The sequence below is a fragment of the Convolutriloba macropyga genome, chromosome 2, assembly GCF_964194025.1.
Source record: "Convolutriloba macropyga chromosome 2, txConMacr16.3, whole genome shotgun sequence".
Classification (NCBI taxonomy): Eukaryota; Metazoa; Xenacoelomorpha; order Acoela; family Convolutidae; genus Convolutriloba; species Convolutriloba macropyga.
This window is the reverse complement of record NC_134469.1, coordinates 18,943,074-18,967,641: the sequence shown is the minus strand read 5'-3', so window position 1 is coordinate 18,967,641 and position 24,568 is coordinate 18,943,074. Positions and strand designations below refer to the sequence as shown.

The 24,568-nt window shown below is 34.7% G+C and overlaps 3 protein-coding genes across 6 annotated transcripts in view; 1 reads left to right on the top strand and 2 right to left on the bottom strand.

Annotated features, from left to right (window-relative positions):
* The window catches only part of LOC142357579 (uncharacterized), a 48,177-nt gene extending 44,066 nt beyond the window's left edge, over nucleotides 1-4,111 (top strand). For all 3 annotated transcript variants that reach the window (XM_075409149.1, XM_075409148.1, XM_075409156.1), the window contains one exon: nucleotides 3,715-4,111. In XM_075409149.1, the coding sequence (XP_075265264.1) occupies nucleotides 3,715-3,878 (164 nt within the window). In that variant the 3' untranslated portion in view covers nucleotides 3,879-4,111. The remainder of the gene's footprint in view (nucleotides 1-3,714) is intronic.
* Nucleotides 1-24,568, bottom strand: part of LOC142357659 (isocitrate dehydrogenase [NAD] subunit gamma, mitochondrial-like) — a 545,753-nt gene that overhangs the window by 290,507 nt on the left and 230,678 nt on the right. The gene's annotated exons all lie outside the window — the stretch shown is intronic.
* On the bottom strand, nucleotides 4,040-23,566 carry LOC142357563 (cyclin-Q-like). The gene is made up of 4 exons (XM_075409147.1): nucleotides 23,208-23,566; nucleotides 20,110-20,309; nucleotides 19,684-19,873; nucleotides 4,040-4,408 (listed from the first exon to the last, which is right to left on the bottom strand). Exons 1-4 carry the CDS (start codon nucleotides 23,452-23,454, stop codon nucleotides 4,095-4,097), a joined length of 951 nt encoding a protein of 316 aa, XP_075265262.1. The 5' UTR covers nucleotides 23,455-23,566; the 3' UTR covers nucleotides 4,040-4,094.

Here is a 24,568-nt window from a genome sequence, read left to right as displayed (position 1 = left end):
CATTGCTTCACTTCCAAAAGTGTCTTAAGCGAAAGGGAATCCACGAAAAGAGTTCAGGATATTATTTTTTTTACAGATCAGTATTAATTTTTTTTGAATCAGTGGAATCTTCATTTTTCATAGGGAGTCGGATATAAGGCAAGCACTCGATTAGGAGAGATCAATTTTTATAGCCATCAGTCCAAAATTGTTTTTGTAGAAATTAAGCTAACACAAATAAGGGCACTTGAAGGCGTGCTTTGAAATCGCAAGTCAAGCCTCCCTAAAAGTTGTCTTCACGTGCAAAGAGGTTTCAAAGGTACCATCATTTTTCCACCTTTACATTTTGAGATGTACACCTTTCCATTTAAAACCAATTCCCCGTTTGACTCTCATTTTTCTTCTCCAAATGACTCTAAACAACCCATTAATTGCTGTTGAACGAAGTTTGAAGCAATTAGTGCAAACATCTGTACCTTTTTACGACGCGAAGATGAGCATTGGTTTGCTACAGGTACTTTTTGTACGACTCGAAGAGGAGTAAACGTGACTAATTGTGTAGTTCTTATACATTGGTTACTTCGTTCACATAATGTAAAGTCAAATGCCTCACGTAAAAGCAAGTGATAAAATCCATCTGCTGAAGTGATCTTATCATTCATTGTTTGCTCAGTCATTGATCTGAGAGAGAGAGAGAGCGACTATTTTTTCCGTTTTAGATGCGTTTTCACCAGTTTTGTAGCCTATTTATATTTTATGTAGTGTTCGGCTAATTTCTAGGTCAAAGATGTTATTTTAGTTCCCTTGGTGACGTTATTAGTTGATTGATGGCTTTTTCAATTGTTTTCAATGAAGGAAATTGATCAAACTGAGTCCAAATTTAGCCCAAATTTAGAAACTGTTGCCTATTTCTTCTATTTCTGAGTGTTTTCCAAAAGTTTTTCCTGCTTAAACCTTTTTTAGAAGTTTTCAATGTGTGTTTCTACTAAAAGAAGGAACTTTATTGTTAGAAATAGCAGTTTATATTGAAATGAAAGATATAATTTTGTAATCTTCTTTCCCGTTTTCGTCTTTGTCTTTTTTAAAATTGGTTTTGTAGCTGTATGTCAAGTATCAGAGTTGGTTGGGTCACTGGCCGATCAGCCACTTCTGAAAATTATTTACAGAAATATTATTTATTGTGATGCTGGGACATAGCATTGGTAGATAATTTTCCAAAAAAATCATTATAATTTGATTTTTTGTTTGTTCATTTATTCTTTTTCTTGGTTTTCATTTGATGTAACTTTTTCAAACTTTTTGTACAGCTCTTTTCTGGTGACAAAACTTTTCGATTTTAATTATATTTTTCTGATTTTGTTTAAAGGTTAGCATAACTAATTAGTTTAATATTTTATTTTACCTAGCGACAGATCGGCTGCGGCCTCAGTGAAACTCAACTCCAAGTCAATTGTAGAGTCTGCGGGTCAAGTTTTTTTGTTTTTTTGCTGAATCGAATTTGCTCATATGTTTTGACGAGTGACTGTTTACATTATGGGATTTTTCCAGAAGTTTGTAATGAGTGTTAAACTGCTGGTAATTAAAAATGCTGTTGGCATTCAAAGTGAAATGATCGTTTTGATCCTAGAACGGTCAAAAGCACACACACTCCTATTCACCCTCACCGACCCACCCTCATACTAAACCTCTTATCTAACCCCCAGCCAGCTGAATATTCTCATGCCGCCCCTGCAAAAAAAAATCTGCACGGCATGTCCACCACCAACTACACCATCTAACTAACCATTACCCAAATTTCTGCCTGCTCTACTTCCAACTAACTGCCTATAAACACTCTGCAACCTGCCGCTTACCCGCGTCAATCAATTCCAAATACATACATCCTCACGAGCCCCCCCCCCCCCCCCAACGGTCACCTACACACATCCATAAACTAAAAGTTGTTTCTGATCTTTTTTAAAAAACACTATGGTTCGTTTTACATATTCCTGATTTTGTTTGTTAAGAGATAAGAGTTCATATTGCGCGACTTAATTTCAAATGTTATGATGTTTCCTGAAATCTTGCGTTCTTCCAGATCATATTGTCTCTCATTTGCAATATAAAGCAGGTGAATTCAAGCGGCGGCAGTTTAATCTTAAATATTGACTGAACTATGAGCCAGAATTGGAGTCAATTTTTTTACAAAAAATTTTAAAGTGGTATTTAAAATCGTTTAATTACATTTGAAGACACTCGGAGAACCACTTAGTCACCCACGTCTAGGATACCCCCCCCCCCCCCACACACACACACCAACTGAAATAGGGGGTAGAACTTTAGAGCAACCGCTCAACTTTTTTATGCCCAAGTTCTTGGCACGGGCATTACCATTAAATGAGGATGGAAATTATAATAAAAAACGAAAGTTTACAACACATGCACTTCGTTAACTCATTTCCATGTGAAACCAAAATTAATCAACACCAAAATCTGTTAAGAAATGAAAGTATCCTCACGCGGTTGTTTAAGAACACTTTTTAAGGATTAGTCTAAATTCCACAAAGTTTAGGTTAAAAAGCATTGCCAACAATGTCAACATGATTGCACCTAATAGATTTTTCAAAAATACCTGATACTTTTTCGTGCCTAATTTAGTTCAAAAATATAGAGGAAAAAGAGTAGTTAATATGTAAAGAGGGAATTGAAATTTAAAACATAGCCAATAGAATACTGAAAACTCCTCAAAGAGTCGTCAAACATTCTCGTAATTAATCGTACTTAAACAATAACTATGGAGGAAAGACTTGAAGAGAATTGCCTAATAAAACTATTGAAATTATTCATAAGATCCAGAGTTTGTTGACAGTTGTGGGAAGCGCAGTTATTGATTGGCGGGACTGGGGGTAGTTGAGGTGGTGTGAGCGTGAGTGCCTGTGAAATAGGTAGGGGCATATATTATTTGAGGTATGTGGGGGTTCTTTCTGTAGTTGGCAAAAAAGACGGGATTGCATTGAAACAAAGTTTCTCAAAGTTACCTGTCGACCTTGAATGTTACTAACAGTTACAAGTAACCGTAAATTAGAAACTAAGCTATAGTGACGGTCCAATGTTCGAAAAGAAGTCAGCGTCCTAAACAAGAAGTCAATGTTCGAAAAGAAAGCTGTCTAAGCTGAAGTAAAAAAAACATAGTAGGACCGTTTTCTTACTTAACTTCAAATTTAGAGCGAAAAAATTTCACCGCAAAACCACTAGCTTTTTCGCTCCTCTTTCTGTTTCAGCGTGACCCAAATCACTACTCCAATTTGACTTCAAAAAGCATGAAAATGTGTGAACAGATCTTAAAAAAAAGAAAGCGCCCCAATACAATTCAAATTCTTTGAATTGTAAAAAACCTGTAGAATATCAATACTCCTCTTCGAGTCGTACAAAAACAATTAGGGATTCAAATAGCCAAACAGAAGCAAACTTTTAATACACTGAGGTACAAGACTTTTATATCCGTTAATTTGGCCGTACGCGTTGTTATTGGCTAGAGGAATTATTGTACACCTTTTGTCACGTAAGACTGCAAAGTAAACACATATTAGACTACTGCTTGTGACAGTTGTTGCTAATGGTTTCATTCGGCCTACGGTTTTGTTCAATCCATTACCAACTCGTTACGTCAAAAACAAGAGTAATATACACTGAACTGCTTATGGGTCAACTTTGTTGCAATAGTGATGCGCGTTAATAATTTGCATTTTTTTTCAGGAGCGGAAAAGAAACGAGCTCTCTCATCTAGACCATTTGACTCAGACCCTCTTTCGTCACTCGACATGTCATTTGCACCAGCAGTTAATCAGAAACGATCATGGCCCGATCCACAATACCTTCAGCAGAAGTACCTTCCTTGGTCCAGCTATGTCCAAAAGTAGATCATGCATAAACTACCAACATATGCATGTACAATCGCACTTGAATGATACACGAGGTCTATAACTCATAATTAAAATAATAAATTTTGGTTGCCCAGTAATAAAATTGCGACTGCTGTCAAACTGTTAACACCCAATTTCTGCTGTAGTGGCAAAATTGATTAATTTGTGTTTGAATATTGAATTAAATTATTAAACAATGAATACAATATCAATTCAAGTGTTTGACGATATTACGCTTTTTTCTGGATAATTCTTCTTAAGAGAGTCCAAAAAACTGCTATTCTTTTCATTGATCAACTTCATGAACTCGCAGCAAACACTTTCAAGAACTTCACGAGTCGCATCTCCGTAGAAAACTTGGAACCATTTCTTTCGCGGAAAATTTTGCTTGTGTTGAAAATGACTGCTCGTCAAATTTGATGATGATACAGTTTGTTCGCTATTGAGTTTAGGTGGTGTTTTCTGGGTCTCAAAACCCACTAGTTCGTAGTCCAAAAGCGCCATTGCCAAATAGATTGCAGATAGAGCTGTAAAAAACAAAACAAAATAAAATCTATTTCTTCATAAATGGCAGATATAATTTTGTCACATTTCCAGGAAATATGATTCAAAGGCAGACAAGAGAGGGAGGTCAGGTCCTATTTATTAACCCTAAGTTCTATCCTATGATAAGGTTTTGATAATTTGAAAACCCGTTTGAAAACGTATCTTTGAGTACATCCAAAAGGAAGAAAACATCTCCGCTGCCCTAAACAAATTACCAATTGTTTGTCTCTTAAAACTTGAATAAAGAATGTTGAAGCCATTCATCAAGACCCTTGTCTAATTCAATGTATATAAAACAAAATATATTACTTTTACCTTAAAAAACCTCCACATTTCTAAGCCTTACTCTTTGGAAATAATCAGCGCAAGCATTCGCAGCTTCCTGATTTGTGTCCTTTCGCACAATTAACTTTTTGACAAGTGGGACTTTCAAGACTAAAAAATAAGCAGAATGTATTTCCCCAAAATACAAAGATTAGCAGTTAAAATACGCTCATTTATGATTTCTAATTATTTCTAACTATATCCGATTATTATTTACAAAAAAACGGGAACATTTACCGGCTATCTTTCAACTATGTTAATTCTCAACTATTTTGAGACGAGGAATATATAGTTCTTGTTTCTGGTTGTCTCAGAGCTGAAAAATTCACTCAACATTATTTCCATGTATTAAGATATGATGAGCCAATAACTTCAAATATGCTTCGAAATTGCACGGAGCCGATAAGAAATAAAACTGTATTCTGTGTACGTTCTGATTCCTCGTTCAGTTATGACAGTTTAAAATCACGAGCCGGTAAGGCATTACCGTGGACCACGAGGCATGGTCAAATGCATTAAATTTCCTTAAAAACTTTAGACTAAGTTGAGTTACGGCTAAATGAGCGCATAAAAGTAGGAGGCGGGCAATTTCTCAGCCAATCAGATTGGTTGTTTGAGACTTCTGCCTCTTGACAGGACACCAGTGATGAAATTTACAAAGTGTGATATAATTCCACCTTTTACAGGAGTAAAAAATAAACTTCAGGAGAAAACGAGTATTAGGCACCTGCCAAACATGAAGCTGAAGCGAACCAACAAGTAAACAGAAACAAAATTAAAATCAGCTGCTTTCGACAAAAATCTGCAAAAAAATATTCTATTAAAAACTGGTTCACAACATAAAAAAAGTAGCTTAAAAAATGTACAAAGGTAGTATTTGCGTTTCTGTACGGAAAAGCATTCTTCAAAATACTTGATTTTCAGAACACATTTCAGAAAGGATTGACAACAAATGAGTATTATCCGAAACATAGTAAAAATCAGTTTCGTTCAAGCCAGTAGTTTAGATTAGAGCGACATCGCGTCATCAAAGAACAAGTTATTGAAATAAGTTCAAATTTTTACTTTTGTGAGACTACATTTGCTATTTTGAGCACCACTGAGTTCTCATTGCTGCAAAAATTAATTTAACTTCTCGCAAAAAGCGATTGAAATGCCGTGAAAGTTTTTCATTAACACAAACGTCAGCTTTTTCTTAGCATTGGTTATGTATTAAGTCGAGCATCTATTCCATTGTAAGGGATGTTGTAGTAGTGGTACTACACATAATACCAAACCCAAACATTTTAGTGCTATCTGATGCAATCCTACTGTGCTATTGACGTCAACATAGTGAACCAACTAATCAAGCTCCGCCAGCTGGCAAGCAGTATACATCAGCACTGAATTTGTAATAGAAGCACTTTTTCCATCTCAGAGGATACAATCCACTGGCTGGCGGTTCAAGCCCAGCAGCAAAACAATGGCCTCAAATAACAAGCTCAGCTGAGCTCGGCGGCTAAATACATAACGATATTGCTCGAGTAGTCAGAACTAATATTTTGCTTGTTGGTTACTGCAGTAGCACATACAATTATGCGCTATATTAGATAGTGATGACTGTAACTAAACACTTCATTCCAATACAATATCTCATCGGCCACGCGCTAATTTTTACTCAAAAAAGGCAAATCTGCGCAACAAATATATGCGATTAATTATTCCACCGAACTATTTTCAGCTCCGCGAGCTATGAACCCTCAACTCGTTAACAGTAAGGTGGGAAACAACAGCCTGGAATTATAAGTAATCCCTAAAAAGACTCCGCGGGTTAAAGATTATTGACTTGGACTGACTTCTCAGCGTGCTTCAAACAATTGAATTACGACACTTCATGCTAAAAAGTAATTAGTTTTTAGGCCGGTTCAAGAATGGTGCTGGGATGAGGGCGCATGGAAGCAAACATAACCCCCTTTTCTCACTTTACGTCAGAGATTTTGAGTTTTAAAAGTCTAATATAACTGAAAGCGGTATTTGTCAAGCATTATATAATGTTCTCAACTCCGTCAACTGATAGTTCTTGTTATGGCAATCAAGTGGTATCGAACACAAATAAACTTTACTTATGGCAAGTGTTTTCTCAAACGAAAGATTCAAAGTCAAAATTAGCAGGGAGTCTCGGTAATATGCGGTCGCGCATAATTTTTCATCCCCACTCATCCACGTATTGACATAAATGTCTACCAAATGAGGAAGAGATAGGAATCATTCGAAAATTCGAATACTGTTCGAAAACAATTGGTCAATGAATAAAAAATGGTATAAACTCAAACCAAACCAAAAAATAAATTAAACAAGTTCACTTAAGAGTACTGATGAGACCTGAGACTAGAAGATAAAACATCTTGCAAAAAAAAACAAAACCCAATAACTACGCGCAAAAACTAAATATCTGTTTCTATTCCTTAGGACCAAAGTTGTATTTCACTACGAAGCAGATGTGAGCTGCCCTTGATGAGACTAGCTAAAAACAAGTAGATAAAAAAGAAATGTGAAGCTATTAAAATTGCAAGCCCCTACATCGATTCCTTTTGATTTCATTAGAAAGAGGACGCGACCAGTCATTAATGATTATGCCACAATGTGACAGAAAAACGATCGAAAAGGTGGTAGTTAAAAAATTTAATATTTTTTCAGAGAAATCTATTTAAAGACATGAGAGCCATTAGGTATAAATTGAAAGCAATATATAGGTTCACCAGCACCTCTTTCGATACGCAATTGAATTTTTGATTAAAAGACTGAGTCATACGGCGACAAAAAGAACAAAACATGCAGGCCCATTGGAATTAATAAAATTAACAAAAAACAAAATTGGGAGCCATGAGATTTCCTCTGAAGACATAAAGCTTGTTTTTTGATACTCATTTGAACGTAATTGGGATTGATTTATCATTAATTGAACATCAAATGAAACCAGAATGGTTTCTAATTCGAAAGAAAAATTGCGAAAAGACTTCAAAAAGAAACTCATTTGATGGTAAAAATCCATGTTGATACCAAATCCCGCCTTGATGTCACTGCGCGCCCAAAAACGCATAATTAGTCCAAATCATTTCGTAATTCAAAGTTTGGCAAAAAAATCCTAATATACCAAAAATCAGTTACTTAAATCATGATCAAATCAATCTATTTAACTAATTGCTGTCTCTAGATGAGTTGTTAAGAAAAGATTGCACACAAACGATTTTAAGAAACTGCGACGCAAAAAAAATATTATTGAATTATATTTTCCAGGAGTTTTTCTCGACACTTTTTTTCACCTAAGTAGAGGTGTTAGTCTAAACAGAAATAAAGAGTCCCGAGAATTTTACTGCCGTTTACAGAACGAGCGAAAGGTTTTTTATCCGCCATTTGGTCGATTTTAGGAAAGTAATATTTACAGGCCTCAAATAACTAGCTTTGCAGTTAGGTACTGGCTCTGATCTGATATGTGCTAGCTATTAAATTATAATATCACCTGTCATTATTTAATCAGCAATTCAATGACACACCCTAACGAACTTCCCAGTTCAGCGGTGCTGGTATTCTTTGAAAAGTTATTGAGAGCTATTTCAATCAACTCCAGTTTCTTACAATCAAAGAAAATGAAAAACATTTCAAAGACTCATTCTGACCCCAGTTCGCAAACTAGGTTCAGAATGAGTCTTTGAAATGGTTTATGGTTTCTTTGATTATAAGAAACTGGAGTTGATTGAAATAGCTCTCAATAACTATTCAAAGAACACCAGCACCGCTGAACTGAGAAGCGCTCGTCAGGGTGTATCATTGAATAACAAATTGATTAATGACAGGTGTTATTAATAACAGCAGGCAAAAAACTGAAAAATAAAACTTTTTTAACTCCTCTTTTTTCATGCACTAGTGGAATTAACATGTTGTTTTCTTCTGAAGATAACTAAAAGTTGTGCAAAAAACATTTACAAGGAAATCCAATTAGCCGGTCAATTTGTCCAGGGGATTTGTTCAAATTGTTGAAACAGCTTAATCCGATGTTAAAACTTATTTCTTAGCTCAAAACGGTAACTAAATTAACCTTTTCTTCAAAGAGACAATGCCGTCGTAACCGCCATTTCCTAAGTTGACGTCCCAGACGGAATTGACCTCAGATCAGACCCAAGTCGCAGGGTCTGGAAAAGGGTTCGAGCACACCAACGTCTGGGCAATAGATTTTGGTCTGATTAGAGGTCTTTTCCATCTGGGATGGTCTGATCATAAGTCCAAATCTCACAATCTTTCTTTAGCCGAGCGGTCATTATTCATTTATTCCTGTAATATAGCAGCATTCCCCCCGATGTTAACCATATTTATACATCTCACCGACATCTCTTTCATTAATTAGAATTTTGAGACTACCAATTTGGGACTATGAGAGAATACTGACGCCGAAAATGACTCTTTCAGTCAGGAAACCCAATCTATTGATAAGCTAAAACTCTATTTTGACAGATTTCTGCAGCAATTAGATCTCAAAAATGCAGTGCGAGGTAATTCAAAACGCCAGCAAGTTTGGCAATCGAACTTGAGAAAACCTTATCATCTCCCTTGAGATTTTGATTTCCTTTTTAAAATGCCTCAATCGAACTCTTCAATTCCCAATTTAAGTTCTCTCACCTTTCTCTGCGGAAATTGAAAAGAAATGTCAAGTCATTTTAATTCTTAATTATCCAATTGAGTCAAAGTTGGCGTCTTGAGAAACTTATCGACTGCATTTGCTAATTGCTCCATTTTTAGAAATGTCAAATTGTTCTTCATATATAGCAAATTCAACCACATTATCTGTGACGTAGGCAATGTATGAAATCAAATTCTCATAAAGCATTAACGAAAGCGCTAAGTTATGGAACCTGAGGCGAACGCTTGATCAAAAAGCTACGTCAAGCTGCAATTAAATTTATTGCTGAATGCTGCAAAATGTATAATAATTATGAAGAATTTTTTCACCTCAAAGAGCTGCTACCAAATCAAAAACGGATGTTGAATTTAGCTAAATCCGATCAAAACATAATTCTATTCACATACAAAAAACGTAAATGTGAACAGGAAAAAATGGAAAAATCTGAAGTTGTGAAAACATCTTGTGGAATTAATCTATAAAGCAGTAATAATACATTTGTTTTCAGTACAATTATAATAGCAAATGTTTATAATATATTATCTGTTTTAGCGTCCTACCGAACGGATGCTAGGAGGCATTTTGCCTGTTTGAGTTCCACTTCAGAGCTGTCCAAATTCACACAATGTACTTCTATACGTGCTGGAAGTAATTTTTATCAAACTTTGCACATAAAAATGAGTAGCCAAAAGTATCCCAGGAAAGTGGAATATGCAATACCAAGCAGCCCAAATCTATTTTACTTATACAGTTGGTCGCTAAAAAGCAAGAAAAAAGATGAAATTTATGTAAGTGGCAAGAAAAACACCAAGAAAAATAAAAAGAAAGTGTTTCCTTTGTTTTTACTACAGAAGTTTACCAGAAAATGTGTCAAAAGAAGAACCAATACTAAAATCATCAAAAAAGAATACAGAAATTTGTTCAGACGTTCTTCCAAAAGTCTATTATAATTTAAATTATGTTTATGTCAAATTTCGCAAACTATAAGGAATTCGAATTCGAACTTCTTTCTGGTTCTTGTCAACTTTTCTACAAAGAGTATTGTTTTTATCTTTCTCTCATTATCAAGGGATCTCGCTATTTCTCTATTGAATAGGAAGGCGTTTGTTTTATCGCTAGAGTGTGTTTTTTTCCAAAATTTTAGATACAAAATTTGGAAGCTCAAAAATGTGTAGTTCACAAATGAGAGCAACTTTGCAATTTTGTTTTCCAATCTACATAATTCTTACTTCTCTTCGTTTCGAAAATCCAAAAATTATTCTCAATGTGAAATTTTGCTGATATTGAAGTTTATAAAGATCGGACTTATTTGCTATTCCCTAAATAAGAATTCCGTATTTGTATTGTGGTTGTACATACTGTTCGCATATCTTAAAAAGCAACGTTCTGCTGGATTATTTTCTGGTTTGCAAAAAAATACAGAAAGAAAATGATTACACTTTTGCCAAACAAAATTTTAACGATCAAGAAATATTATCAATTTTATAATTGCTTTCATTGAATTTCGCTTTTACCGAGGAGTTACGGAGGTTTAAAGATTTGTGAACGTGAGCCTAACTTCGTTGTTTTCACATATTTCGTAAATTTTGCTGGCAATTTTATAAATTTTTGATTTAAAAAATGATAAAAAATAGTCTCATTGTTTTTACCCATAAAGATAGAAGAGAGTTTTGAGCCTATTGAACCGATTTTTCTTCAGCTAAATTTTTGAAAACTCGGTATTTTTCCTTTTTTCATAAAAACAGCATCAAATATGCCTCTTTGGCCAACTTTCTCCGGTTTGACTGGTGGTGCAGACACAATCCTCTTTCAGTCAGATATGGGCATATTGTTCCTCCCGTTCTCCAGAAAAATTCCTGAAAAAAACATTGCGTTCTTTCTATAAATTGAACGGATATTTATTTAAAAAAGCATATTTTTTTGATATAATAAGATTTTCGCTCGCCAAAAAAACAATTAGTAAAAATTTCAGAACAATAACGCATTTTAACAGCCGAGCAGCGATAGCCAGGCAAGTTTTGGTCTCATCGTTGAGTTTTGCGATGAAAAAGAATTGGGATTGTATTTTGGGTCTGCTCTTTTGAAATTTTTTCATCACAAATACTAGAAAGTCTATTTTCAACTAGAGGAGTCATTGATAATAGGTCCCTTTATAATCCAATAAGGTCTGATGAAATAAAATTGTGTTTAATGAGTAAAGCTCATGGTTTTTATGGCTCCGACAATTTTTTTTTTCGTAACTTTTTAATAAATTATTGAGATTTTCAAGCATTTGATCTTCTTTTTGCTGTTTTATGAGGGAGTCTAATTATCCGAATTTCTAATTGGGTATCTAGGGAGCTTTTTAAGAAATTACCTAATTCTTTCAGTTGAAACAAAATGCTTTTTTGGTGATATGACTCGATAAGTTTCCAAAAATCATTCATTATTTTTGATATAATTTTTTGGTCAAATTAACTATTTCGGTAACATTGGGTACACTTTTCGTTTTAATGCAGAAGCATTGAGAGCAAGGTTAGTTTTCGTTTATTTGTGGTATTTTATAGTTCAAAAGTTATTCGGATTTTAATGGGGCGTTGTATATGTTTTTTTGAAATACTTTTTAAAATTTTTCTTACGTTAGTTCCACGCCAGAACGATTTCAAATCAAACCTCAATTATTGACGGTCAATTTTCGTTTACGTTTATATGAAGACCAAAGCAAAAGCGCATGATTTTTGGCTTCAACAACGTTTGCATAAAATTTGCGAAATTTTAAGTTCTGCCTGTATTAAGTAATAATGTGTAGTCTTATGACTTAGTCTCACTAAAGACATGTAAAATCGGCTCCCTGAGCAGTAACAATTTAAAAGATTTCAAATGTTTCAGTTGAAAATTGACGGTCATTATGTCTACCGGTTTCAAAAATTGTTTTCAAAAATGAATGCTGTTTTTTTTTGAGATTTGCCAACTTCAATCTTATTTTGAATCTTTAAGCGTAGTCTCATTAAAGAGAGAGGTCGCATTCTTTCTCATGTGAATTAAAATGTAGTCTTGCGGTTTCATTACTTACACAACTGTGATTTTTGGTCTTATAGGCTTCGACACCGTTTCCTCAAAAAAAATGAAATGAATTCTTCATCTTTGTTACTTTTGTAAAAGTATGACATTCTAGATAATGACAGGTCTCAATGGTCTTGCATGAAAGTATAAAAACAGCCATTGAGTAATTTCAGTTGATAACTAATTGCTTTCATAACATCAGTCTACTTGTTAATTATTCTCAATAAAGACAGTTCCGATCTTTTCTGGAAAAATGCAAGTCAATTGGTTCAGTTAACGTTTAATCTGACGCAATTTTAACTTTTTCATTAAGCTTTTTTGAAAAAAGATAGACATTGAGTTTTGGTCCTAAATAAAGCTGGTTGTTTTATTTGGTTTTGTTGTTCGTCTTGTCTCTTACTCTGCTTAATGGCAGATATCATCGGCCCTCTAATGAGTTATTATTTTGTTTGTATATTGGTTAGAGCTTTAGTGTTTTGTAATGCATAGCCCAATTTTTTTAAAAGAAAGTTTGTTTTTGAAGGTTTTATATCTCTTCCTTATTTGGTGGACAATTAAGTCAAAAACGAGGTCGAGCGGGTTCGAAACATTATGTGTGGACGCCCATTACCGCACTTCCTTGTTAGTTTTCTAGTCTCATCAGGCTAGTTAATTTTGACAGATGTAAAATGAACATATGATAAAAATCAGCCAGATTGAGAGATGAAACTGCATCTGTTGCACCTTTGATTTGACTACACTGTAACAAAATTGCACTCGAATGACAGGCGATACAATTTAATTCAGGGGCTGTAGCTTCGACAAATTTGTCTTTATTGCTAAAATATTGACCGACGGTACGATTCGATTGCCACCCTCCAGCGTTAAAATCTCTCAACTCGACGGAAGTATTAACCACTCCGCTATCAGGGACTTGTCATCGAGACCCAAACAACTGTGTTCGTTTGAACAACAAATTTATTTCCGACAGAGAGCAATCGAAATCACAAAAAATCAAGAAGTTTGTGAAAAAGTCACTTAAGAAGTCAACGGTTATTCTAGAAGAAAAATGGAGAACGGCCAAGCGAACAATGGCAAGAAAACATAGCCGGTAGAATACCGGAAACGACTCGAAGAGTTGTGCAAAAAAACGTATCTAACTCTTCCTATTTCAAAAGATACGATAAAAAGAAACAAACATAATCGCTAGATTGTTGGAACATAGCAGCCGTTGATGCACATCGGGATTGAAACAGAACAAGAAACAAAACAGATAAATTGACCGATTTTCTGTTTTTTTAATGCCAAAAACTGTTCTAAGTTGGCGTGCTGCTTCAGTTGGATTCTAAAACAGCGTTTCTCAACTTCTATTTAACTTCTAAACTGAAAACTAAAAAGCTCAGTACCAATGTCAGCTACCCAAACAATATAATGAACTTTGATAACCTAATTCTCAATGACTTAATGACCGGGCCATATCGGTTTATCCAATCTCTTTTGATTTTGATCTTTCAACTCTGACAGTAGTAACTTTATTGCTTAATAAAATGCGTGAAAGAAATCAAAATCCATTCAGTTGAAACAATGAGTGAAGTAAGTCAGAAGTCAATCGTTAAAATCATGACTTATGTAAAACGAAAAACGTGATCAAAAAGTTAGCAAATTTAAAAAACATAACAGGACAAGTCCTGACGCAAAATTCAAAGAATTTTCATTGACTAAACAAAAAAACTAGACGTAGAACGGACTATGCGTTTGGAAAAACAATTTCTGAAAAAATTCAAAAATAATTACAAGAAAACCGCAAAACACTGTCCAAATTCCGAATGTGAACAAAAAACCACTAGCGAGAAAGGTAAATTAGTAGATATCACTGAAAAAGTCAATTCCAAGAACTCAGGTCGTAAGAATCATCGATGGAGACGACGAATTAAAAAAATAGCAGGACAAGTCCTGACGTACAATTCAAAGAATTTTCCTTGACTATAAACAAAAAACTAGACCGAGAACGGACTAAGAAGGAATTGGGAAAAAATTCTAAAAAAATTCAGATAAAAAGAATTCATAAAAAAAACAAAAAAAAACAATGTAAAAATGCCCCATTAGAACAAAAAACCTTTAGCGAGAAATGAAAGTTTGGACCAAACAAAAAAATTTTTGGTCAAATTAACTATTTCGGTAACATTGGGTACACTTTTCGTTTTAATGCAGAAGCATTGAGAGCAAGGTCAGTTTTCGTTTATTTGTGGTATTTTATAGTTCAAAAGTTATTCCGATTTTAATGGGGCGCTGCATGTTTTTTTGAATACTTTTTAAAACATTTCTTACGTTAGTTCCACGCCAGAACGATTTCAAATCAAACCTCAATTTTTGACAGGTCAATTTTCGTTTACGTTCAAATGAAGACCAAAGCAAAAGCGCATGATTTTTGGCTTCAACAGCGTTTGCAGAAAATTTGCGAAATTTTTAGTTCTGCCTGTATTAAATGTTAATGTGTAGTCTTATGACTTAGCCTCACTAAAGACATGTTTAATCGGCTTCCTGAGCAGTAACAAGTTAAAGGATTTCGAATGTTTTAGTTGAAAACTGACGGTCATTATGTCTACCGGTTTCAAAAATTGTTTTCAAAAATGAATGCTGTTTTTTTTTGAGATTTGCCAACTTCAATCTTATTTTCAATCTTTAAGTGTAGTCTCATTAAAGAGAGAGGTCGCATTCTTTCTCATGTGAATTAAAATGTAGTCTTGCGGTTTCATTAATTACACAACTGATTTTTGGTCTTATAGGCTTCGACACCGTTTCCTCAAAAAAATGAAATGAATTCTTCATCTTTGTTACTTTTGTAAAAGTATGACATTCTAGATAATGACAGGTCTCAATGGTCTTGCATGAAAGTATAAAAACAGCCATTGAGTAATTTCAGTTGATAACTAATTGCTTTCATAACATCAGTCTACTTGTTAATTATTCTCAATAAAGACAGTTCCGATCTTTTCTGGAAAAATGCAAGTCAATTGGTTCAGTTAACGTTTAATCTGACGCAATTTTAACTTTTTCATTAAATTTTTTTTGAAAAAAGGATAGACATTGAGTTTTGGTCCTAATTAAAGCTGGTCGTTTTATTTGATTATGTTGTTCGTCTGGTCTCTTACTCTGCTTAATGGCAGATATCATCGGCCCTCTAATGAGTCATTATTTTGTTTGTATATTGGTTAGAGCTTTAGTGTTTTGTAATGCATAGCCCAATTTTTTTAAAAGAAAGTTTGTTTTTGAAGGTTTTATATCTCTTCCTTATTTGGTGGACAATTAAGTCAAAAACGAGGTCGAGCGGGTTCGAAACATTATGTGTGGACGCCCATTACCGCACTTCCTTGTTAGTTTTCTAGTCTCATCAGGCTAGTTAATTTTGACAGATGTAAAATGAACATATGATAAAAATCAGCCAGATTGAGAGATGAAACTGCATCTGTTGCACCTTTGATTTGACTACACTAACAAAATTGCACTCGAATGACAGGCGATACAATTTAATTCAGGGGCTGTAGCTTCGACAAATTTGTCTTTATTGCTAAAATATTGACCGACGGTAGGATTCGATTGCCACCCTCCAGCGTTCAAATCCCTCAACTCGACGGAAGTATTAACCACTCCGCTATCAGGGACTTGTCATCGAGACTCAAACAACTGTGTTCGTTTGAACAAAGCAATCGAAATCACAAAAAATCAAGAAAAGTTTGTGAAAAAGTCACTTAAGAAGTCAACGGTTATTCTAGAAGAAAAATGGAGAACGGCCAAGCGAACAATGGCAAGAAAACATAGCCGGTAGAATACCGGAAACGACTCGAAGAGTTGTGCAAAAAAACGTATCTAACTCTTCCTATTTCAAAAGATACGATAAAAAGAAACAAACATAATCGCTAGATTGTTGGAACATAGCAGCCGTTGATGCACATCGGGATTGAAACAGAACAAGAAACAAAACAGATAAATTGACCGATTTTCTGTTTTTTTTTAATGCCAAAAACTGTTCTAAGTTGGCGTGCTGCTTCAGTTGGATTCTAAAACAGCGTTTCTCAACTTCTATTTAACTTCTAAACTGAAAACTAAAAAGCTCAGTACCAATGTCAGCTACCCAAACACTCTAATGAACTTTGATAACCTAATTCTCAATGACTTAACGACCGGGCCATATCGGTTTATCCAATCTCTTTGGATTTTGATCTTTCAACTCTGACAGTAGTAACTTTATTGCTTAATACAATGCGTGAAAGAATTTAAAATCCATTCAGTTCAAACAATGAGTGAAGTAAGTCAGAAGTCAATCGTTAAAATCATGATTTATGTAAAACGAAAAACGTGATCAAAAAGTAAAGCAAATTTAAAAAAACATAACAGGACAAGTCCTGACGCAAAATTCAAAGAATTTTCATTGACTAAACAAAAAAACTAGACGTAGAACGGACTATGAGTGAGTTGGAAAAACAGTTTCTGAAAAAATTCAAAAAATAATGACAAGAAAACCGCAAAACACAGTCAAAATTCCGAATGTGAACAAAAAACCACTAGCGAGAAAGGTAAATTAGTAGATATCACTGAAAAAGTCAATTCCAAGAAGTCAGGTCGTAAGAATCATCGATGGAGACGACGAATTAAAAAAAATAGCAGGACAAGTCCTGACGTACAATTCAAAGTATTTTCATTGACTATAAACAAAAAACTAGACCGAGAACGGGCTAAGAAGGAATTGGGAAAAAATTCTAAAAAAATTCAGATAAAAAACTCATGAAAAACCAAAAACACAATTTAAAAATGCCCCATGAGAACAAAAAACCTTTAGCGAGAAATGAAAGTTTGGATCAAACAAAAAACTAGGTCTAGAATGAACAATTAATGGATTGGAAAAACATTTAGAACAAAATCTGATCATAAAAATAAAAAAAAACAGTAAAAAATCAAAGATAAATTGCCGCATGTGAATAAAAAACCACTACCGAGATAGCTAATTTTTGTTCAAACACCGTTTTCTCACTCTACTTTAAAAATAAAGCAAAAATATTTCATGCAAAAAAAAAGAAATCAAAATAACAATGCAGCATGTAAACAAAAAACCACTGGCAAAAAAGTGAAATTTGATTTAAACAAATAACTAGAGCAATAATGAACTATGAATAGATTGAGTGAACCATTTAGAAAAAAATCTGATCCCAAAATTGAATAAAACAGTAAAAATCAAGATGAAATTGCCGCATTCTAACAGAAAACCAATAGCGAGAAAAGGATTTTTTTGAAACACCGTTTTCTCACTCTACTATTAATTAGAGAAAAATTTCACGCCGCAAAACTACTCGCTTTTTGCTCTACTTCCTGTTTCGGCGTGACCAAAACCACTACTCCAAATTGACTTCAAAAATCATGAAAATGTGTGAACAGATCTTAACAAAAAAGACAGCGCCCCAATACAATTCAAATTCTTTGAATTGTAAAAAAGGAGAGCGCCTAAATAATAGCCGTTGAGAGGCTGATGGCGACTAAGAAAAAAAGCAATATACAGTGAAAAAAAATCAATTTTTAGTTAGAAATGTGGATAGGTAGGGGGGGTAGTTGTTGGGGTGGGGGTTAGGTGGTTGTGTGTGTGTGTGTGTGTGTGTGTGTGTGGGGGGGGGGGGGTAGTATTGTGTGTATGGGCGGGGGGGGGGGGTGGGTAGTTGTGAGGGGCTAGTTCGGGGGAGGGGGGAAGGTTAGATAAGTTGGAGGGACTTATATGGGATCAAGAATTCTGAAAATGACCGTTTCACCTTTTCACCTTTAATACTACAATCAGTTCTTAATTATTATACATTACAGACTAAGCTACTTTTAAAGTCCATTGTTCGAAAACAGAAGTCAATGTTCGAAAACAAAGTCAAAATTTCAAGTCATGACTTCAGCTGAAAAAAACTGTAGAATACCAACTCCTCTTCGGGTTGTAAAAAGACACACACGTTAACAATAATTGCTTCTCATTCGAGAGCAATTAAAAGTATTTATCCTTGAAGTCTGTAAGATCAGAGAGCTGTACCGTATTTGTCTGCTCCAACACATTTTGACATTTACACCAATATCGATGTCTATATTCATGCTTGAAAACCAGCAAAAACGAGTGAAGTATCAGGCAGATAACAAAAATGTTTCTGAAATGAAAAGCACTAATAAAACCACAGTTCATAAACAAAATTAAGCCGGCCTTCTTGCGGTTGTTCCTTAACGCATAACCTACCCATCAAATTTCTGTCGGCGGGAAATCAAAAAAAAATTGTACCTGAAATTTCATGAAAAACAGGAAAACGCCCATTTTATGGTGTTCTGCTCATTTCAGGTTCTGGTTTAAAAACATTCTCATGTTAAAGTCAACTGGTTTTTTTCGTATTTTGGAGCCAACAAAAAAGTCAAATCATAGGCAGATAAAAATGACGAAAGTTTACGTTGGCAAAGAGAAATTCAAAACAAACAAATGCGAGCATAAAGGCAGCAAGAGAGTACTTAAAGTGTGAAACGATAAACCAAACTTCTCTAGCTTATTTGAGCTAGTGGGGGTGTATTGTGAGCGGTGGCGGGGGTCGAGCAACGTAGAATGAGGTGGAGCAGGTTGACACATATTAGTGAGGGTTGGAGGTTTAAACTCCAAGAACAGTCCTTCACACCATTAAGTCACGTCTCTTCAACAGTTTCTGATCCAATTATTTACACTGAACTGAGACAGCTTGTTACAGAAACTTGGTCATACGATTGGATATTTCATACTCTTTGAATCTGTAATTTCGCTGTATACCTCAGCCACCTAGCGTATAAGGAGAGAAAGAAATGTCTAAAAAATGAAATATTTCTTCGAGAAACAAACATTTGAGAAAACTTTGTGACAAAAGTATTCAGCTTTCGATAATTTTTCAATGCTATCACTTTAGAACCTCTCCGCATAAGATATCGATCAATAGGGCAAAATAGAATGAACAAAAAAGTCACATTAGCATATGTGACTAATGCTAATGTGACTTTTAGCATTAGTCACATATGCTTTTAGCATTAGTCACATATGCCCCCCCCAAGTAAATTTATGTTGGAACAAAAATAAAATTTGAGTTTTCAAGTTTTGCCTTTCTCACATAAAGGTCGATGCAATTACTCGATTACTTAAACGCATGTCCGATTATCTTGAACACAAGATGTCAACTTGAACAAGACATACGTAATTACAGCATGCAGCTTAGTAGTTTAACAGACCTAAGATTTGTGGTTCGTTTTGCAGAACCACGGGACAAAGGTACATATCCCTGTGAAGAGTCAGGCAGAGTGGTAAGAGGAGAGATCCACCATGATATTCCTCATCACTTCCACCAGATCCACCATTTCCACCAGGGGCAGAAGGAGCTGATATCCATTGTTTAATTGAGAGCAGATAGTGACAGAGGTACTGAAGAAAAATCAAATAGTATTTTAAATAGAACTCGTATTTTTGCCAATTATCAACAGAAAACTTCAGTGGCAAAAAATAGTCAGCTGAATTATTACTGCATACAATTGTCCATTTATCTTGAACTCCAATTAACTTGAACATTTTATACAGTTCAACTCATACATCAATCTTCAGTAAGAAAAACAAAATTAAACCAAATCCTCGATAGCACTCTACGGTAAAGTATTCCCAACCTTGAAAGAGTTGGCGAAGTCAGTTCGGAACTGTATTACTCTCAACAGGTGTAACTCCATACTCCCCACTGAGTCTCTCAAATCATAGAAATCTTCGTCCAACTGCAGAGGAGGTCGAGTAGGATGCAGTACTCGATGAGATACATTGACAATGTCTCTTAAGCACGAGGAGGCTGGCGGGTCATCGCATATTTTACTGGCTAGAAAACATGAAAAATTAGTTTCTCAGTTACTCTCGGAAAGATAGCAGCTTAAGTACGTGATGGCTAGTCTTGGGGTGACATTAACGTTAACATCAAGAATCTTTTTTATGGGCTAGGTTTTTTCGCAAGATTAACTTCATTTCACAAGCGTGTCGTGACAAACAAGTCGCAGACAAAACGGACATCAATTGCAAAACAGTCCAAGGCAAAAGAGTCCCAAAATAGACAACATTCCCAAACAAAGTTAAGCAGTAATTAACAAAAAATTATTTCGCAATTGACCTGATTCAGATCAATTTATCAAATCATTAAAATTTAACGCAAAACTAGTTGTTAAACACAATGACAGGTTTTTTTTAATTGAAAAGAAAATAAAAGAGTGACTCACGATGTTTGGGGTCATAAAATTAACGTAAATTGTTTCCATGGAATTTATACAGACAAACAAAATCAGAGCCACTCGTTTTTGAAAGCTAAGTCTAAAGTAAGTATCGCTAAGTCACCGATGGCGGATCTCGCTGCTGTTGTATTACAAAGTACAAAGGCATAGTAAGACAACGCATTAAACAAATTAAAGTTGTTACATCCCAGAGCCATTTATCAGACCCAGCAGATACTGAGAAAATTCAAGTGGCATTAAAAATACAGGTCAGCAATGGCCTATGCGACACGCGCCAAACAATTTTTGCTGCTCAAAAAGAAATAGCGAGAGCAGCCACTATTCCAGCATACATTTAAAACCGAAAGGCATTAAGCAGACCGCGACACGGCAACAAAAACGTCCACAAAAAAGTGAGCCTTCATTGCTGAAAAAATGTGAGATCCCAAAGATTTCAAGTGGCACAAAGGGAAGAAAAATTTATGTATTATAATCCCGGCCAATAATTTTTTTCGAGCAATCAGATGATTGGCTGCGCGATGGGAGATTCTCAGCAGTTTCAAACATCTTTTATCAAGTCTAAACAAGATATTGCTCTTCTTCCTGAAATATTACAGTAGTAAAATTGAAGAAATGTTAACGTTCGTTTTGTAATCCATTAACTTCTGTGATTCATTTTTTCTTTATTCCACCAAATATCTTTCAATTTCAAAATAACTTTAGAAACAATCTGATTATTGCAAAAATGTCGATCACGAACTAGTGTTTCATTTTTCCTTCTCTCACAGCAACCTGCAACCATGCTCTCCGTACTGTTTTTCTAGTTTTCCCACGTTACCAATATGGTCGATCAGCTCTCACTATTTGAATTTTTCGAAATTTTTTAAAATCCATTTGGACTCGAATCAGCGCTTTCGGAATTTGAGCTCATGCCACCACCCACCAACCTCTGGTCGTTCTGTTTTTGCAACGGCAAAAAATTCTTTTAAGACTCAAGATGCATATTCTTTTTGATCTAGCTAAGGAGCGCATTGACCAGGACTGTTTTTTTTCTGATTTTGGGAATATTTTGACTGGGATTGCTTTGTACGGACTATTTCACAATATAAAACTATTTTGTCTGCGACTGTTTTGTCAGTTTACATTTCACAACACTCTTGCAGTATTTACAACAGTTTTAACTACGATCCTGCAAAGGTACCCTTAAATTTTCTCCACTTGGACAAATAGATCCCATTAAAAACCTATTTTACATATGTCTTTTGTCTTCTGTTCTGTATGTCTTCTGTTCATTCATTTAGGAGCAACTTTTGCGTATTATGCCGTGTTTCATAACACAATGATGCCACAATGATGAGAATTTGATCACACATGTAGTGCGTGATTCAGTTGATTGAAAACTCGGATTTATTGTTCCAACCCTCAAAATTTATTCATTTATTGGGGATACCATTTGTCAAATTTTATCTTTTTGTCATACTACATACTGATTCCTCAAATAACAAGATTAACCACCACAATAATTTAACATACGCTGCAAATGATCGCAAATATTCAATGGAGTATGGTGTAGCTAAAATGAAACAAAATTACCGGTAGCTTTCGTTTTTATAAAAAAAGTTCTATCTATCTGTAATTTCTACTTTCAATTCTCAGAAATCTTTATAGCTATTTCCAGTTGCAATTCATGAAGACTAATCAACTTTTTTTCCAACAATCGCCGCACCGTTGATAGTTTATACGTCAACCGCTTTGAAGCAGTTATCCTAATCCAAAACTGAAATTCCAACAATTTTTTTCTAACTTCTATTTTTTACCGCCAATGAGCTTCAAGGGATACAAATATAAAAATTAAAAAATTGGTTAAATTTATTTTTAAAAAATGATCGTACGGCTTATTGAACCTTCAACACGTTATTCCAACAAATTTTAGTGACAAATCAGAATTCGAAATTTCTACTCTTTACTCGAAACTTATTCCACCAAGGTTTTAGTTAGCAAGCTAAGAGTTAGTTTTGGAGAAAAGTGTTAGTTATCAGTCTCTAGCGTTAAAAATGAACGTACAATAAGCACAATTCCTAGAAACAGTATAAGTATCAATTAACTGTTTTCCGAAAGGTTGAAAACTGATTTTCTGCAAGGATTTTGAATATCCTACTAAGGCCTGATTTTTTTTCTACTTTCGTTTTCACAAGTTATAATCTCGTAACAGGTAGCGCATGTAGCAAGTCAATTGAAAAGCCTTTTGAAAATATCACACAATTAGGCGGAATTAGAGAAAAGGGACAATCCTTTAATCCTTGTTTCTGAAAGAAGTAATTTTTTGTAGCCATCAACTGCTTTTACTTAGAATAAACAGGATGTTTACTCCTTACTTGCTGTCAAGTCTTTCAAAGAAATCAATTTTCAAATTTGTAACCGGGGTCATAAAAGCCCGACACAGAAAAGATCCGAAAACGGTTTCCAAGCTTCGTTTCGACCACTTTTTCACATTTAACAATTCACAGAATTCTCACCTAAGTTGAGACACGCCGCAGCTACAGTGTACAGATCATACTGTGCCAAAACTTTTTCCTCAGCTTGGCAGAATTTGTGAAAGTAGCAGCACGCCTTGCAGACAGTCACGTCTTCTAACGGAATGCGAGATCCCACTTGGAATATAAAGTAAAGATTCTTTAGCCTTTCTTTCGGTGAAGTCCCTTCTTTCATGAGGTCATTACATATTGATGATCTGCTTCCAAATTCACTATTTGATGTCGTCATAGTTCTAGATCACAATAGATGCTTGAGGATGACGTCATTAGAATTTTAAGTTGTGATCAACAGGACAATTACATTCAGGTTAATCTAAAAAATACTTCTTGGTTAAAATAAAAAAAATTGCAAATATATTACTACCAACAAAAATCTACCAAACAATTTCCTGCGTGACCCTCGATAGATTTAATCTCAATATATCATTCTTGCAATAAAATTGGGAACACTTTTCTCAAAACTTGAACGCTAGCAAAAAGAAATCCTTAACCAAATTTCACACACAAAAACATTTCATAGTGTTTGCCATCTTTTTCTTCAACGGGTTTTTTATTCTGCAGCTGTTGCATGTCCAAGTAGTTTAAATTTAAGTACTTTTGGATTTTGACTAAAATACATCTTCAAACAAGAAAATAATTGTTCCAACCTCCAAATTAATTCAGGAGCTAGGAATTCTATGCTACCCTGTTTTTTTGCTACATTAATTTAGGCCATTCGATATCTTTTGCGGACATATACAAAAATGGTACCATTTAAAAGCCCCTAAAAGCTGACTGCATCTATGAAAAAATCTTTTCAAGTCTTCACGCTTTGTGTATGCTTACTTGCATATATGCATTGCATGTATCTGCAAAAAACAGAAGCGCAAGCTAAAAACGAAAATTTAGTTTAAAATGAGCAAAAAAATTGTCTCATTTTTTGGTTTGAATAAATCATTTATCAATCACAGGATCCAACAACGAGGCTCGGTAATGTGCGTCCGCACATAAGGTTCCGACCACGCTCATCCACATTCCTGAGTTAATTGGCTACCAAATGATGAAGAGATAGAACTCTTTCAAAAACATACATATCGTTCCATAAACAACCAATGGAATACAACAATGCCACCCTAGAGGGCCAATGAATGTTGATGATAATAGGACTACTACAAAGGACAATAACAAATATCACACAATGAACATAATTTACGACCAAAAATTGATGTCTATAATAAAAAAAAATCATAACAAAATCAAACTAGCATCAGATAAAACCTAAAAAAAACAATTTAACCCATAATTCATTAGAAAAGATATGAGACCTGTCCTCAATGCGACTAGTTAACAGGTGGACAAAAAGG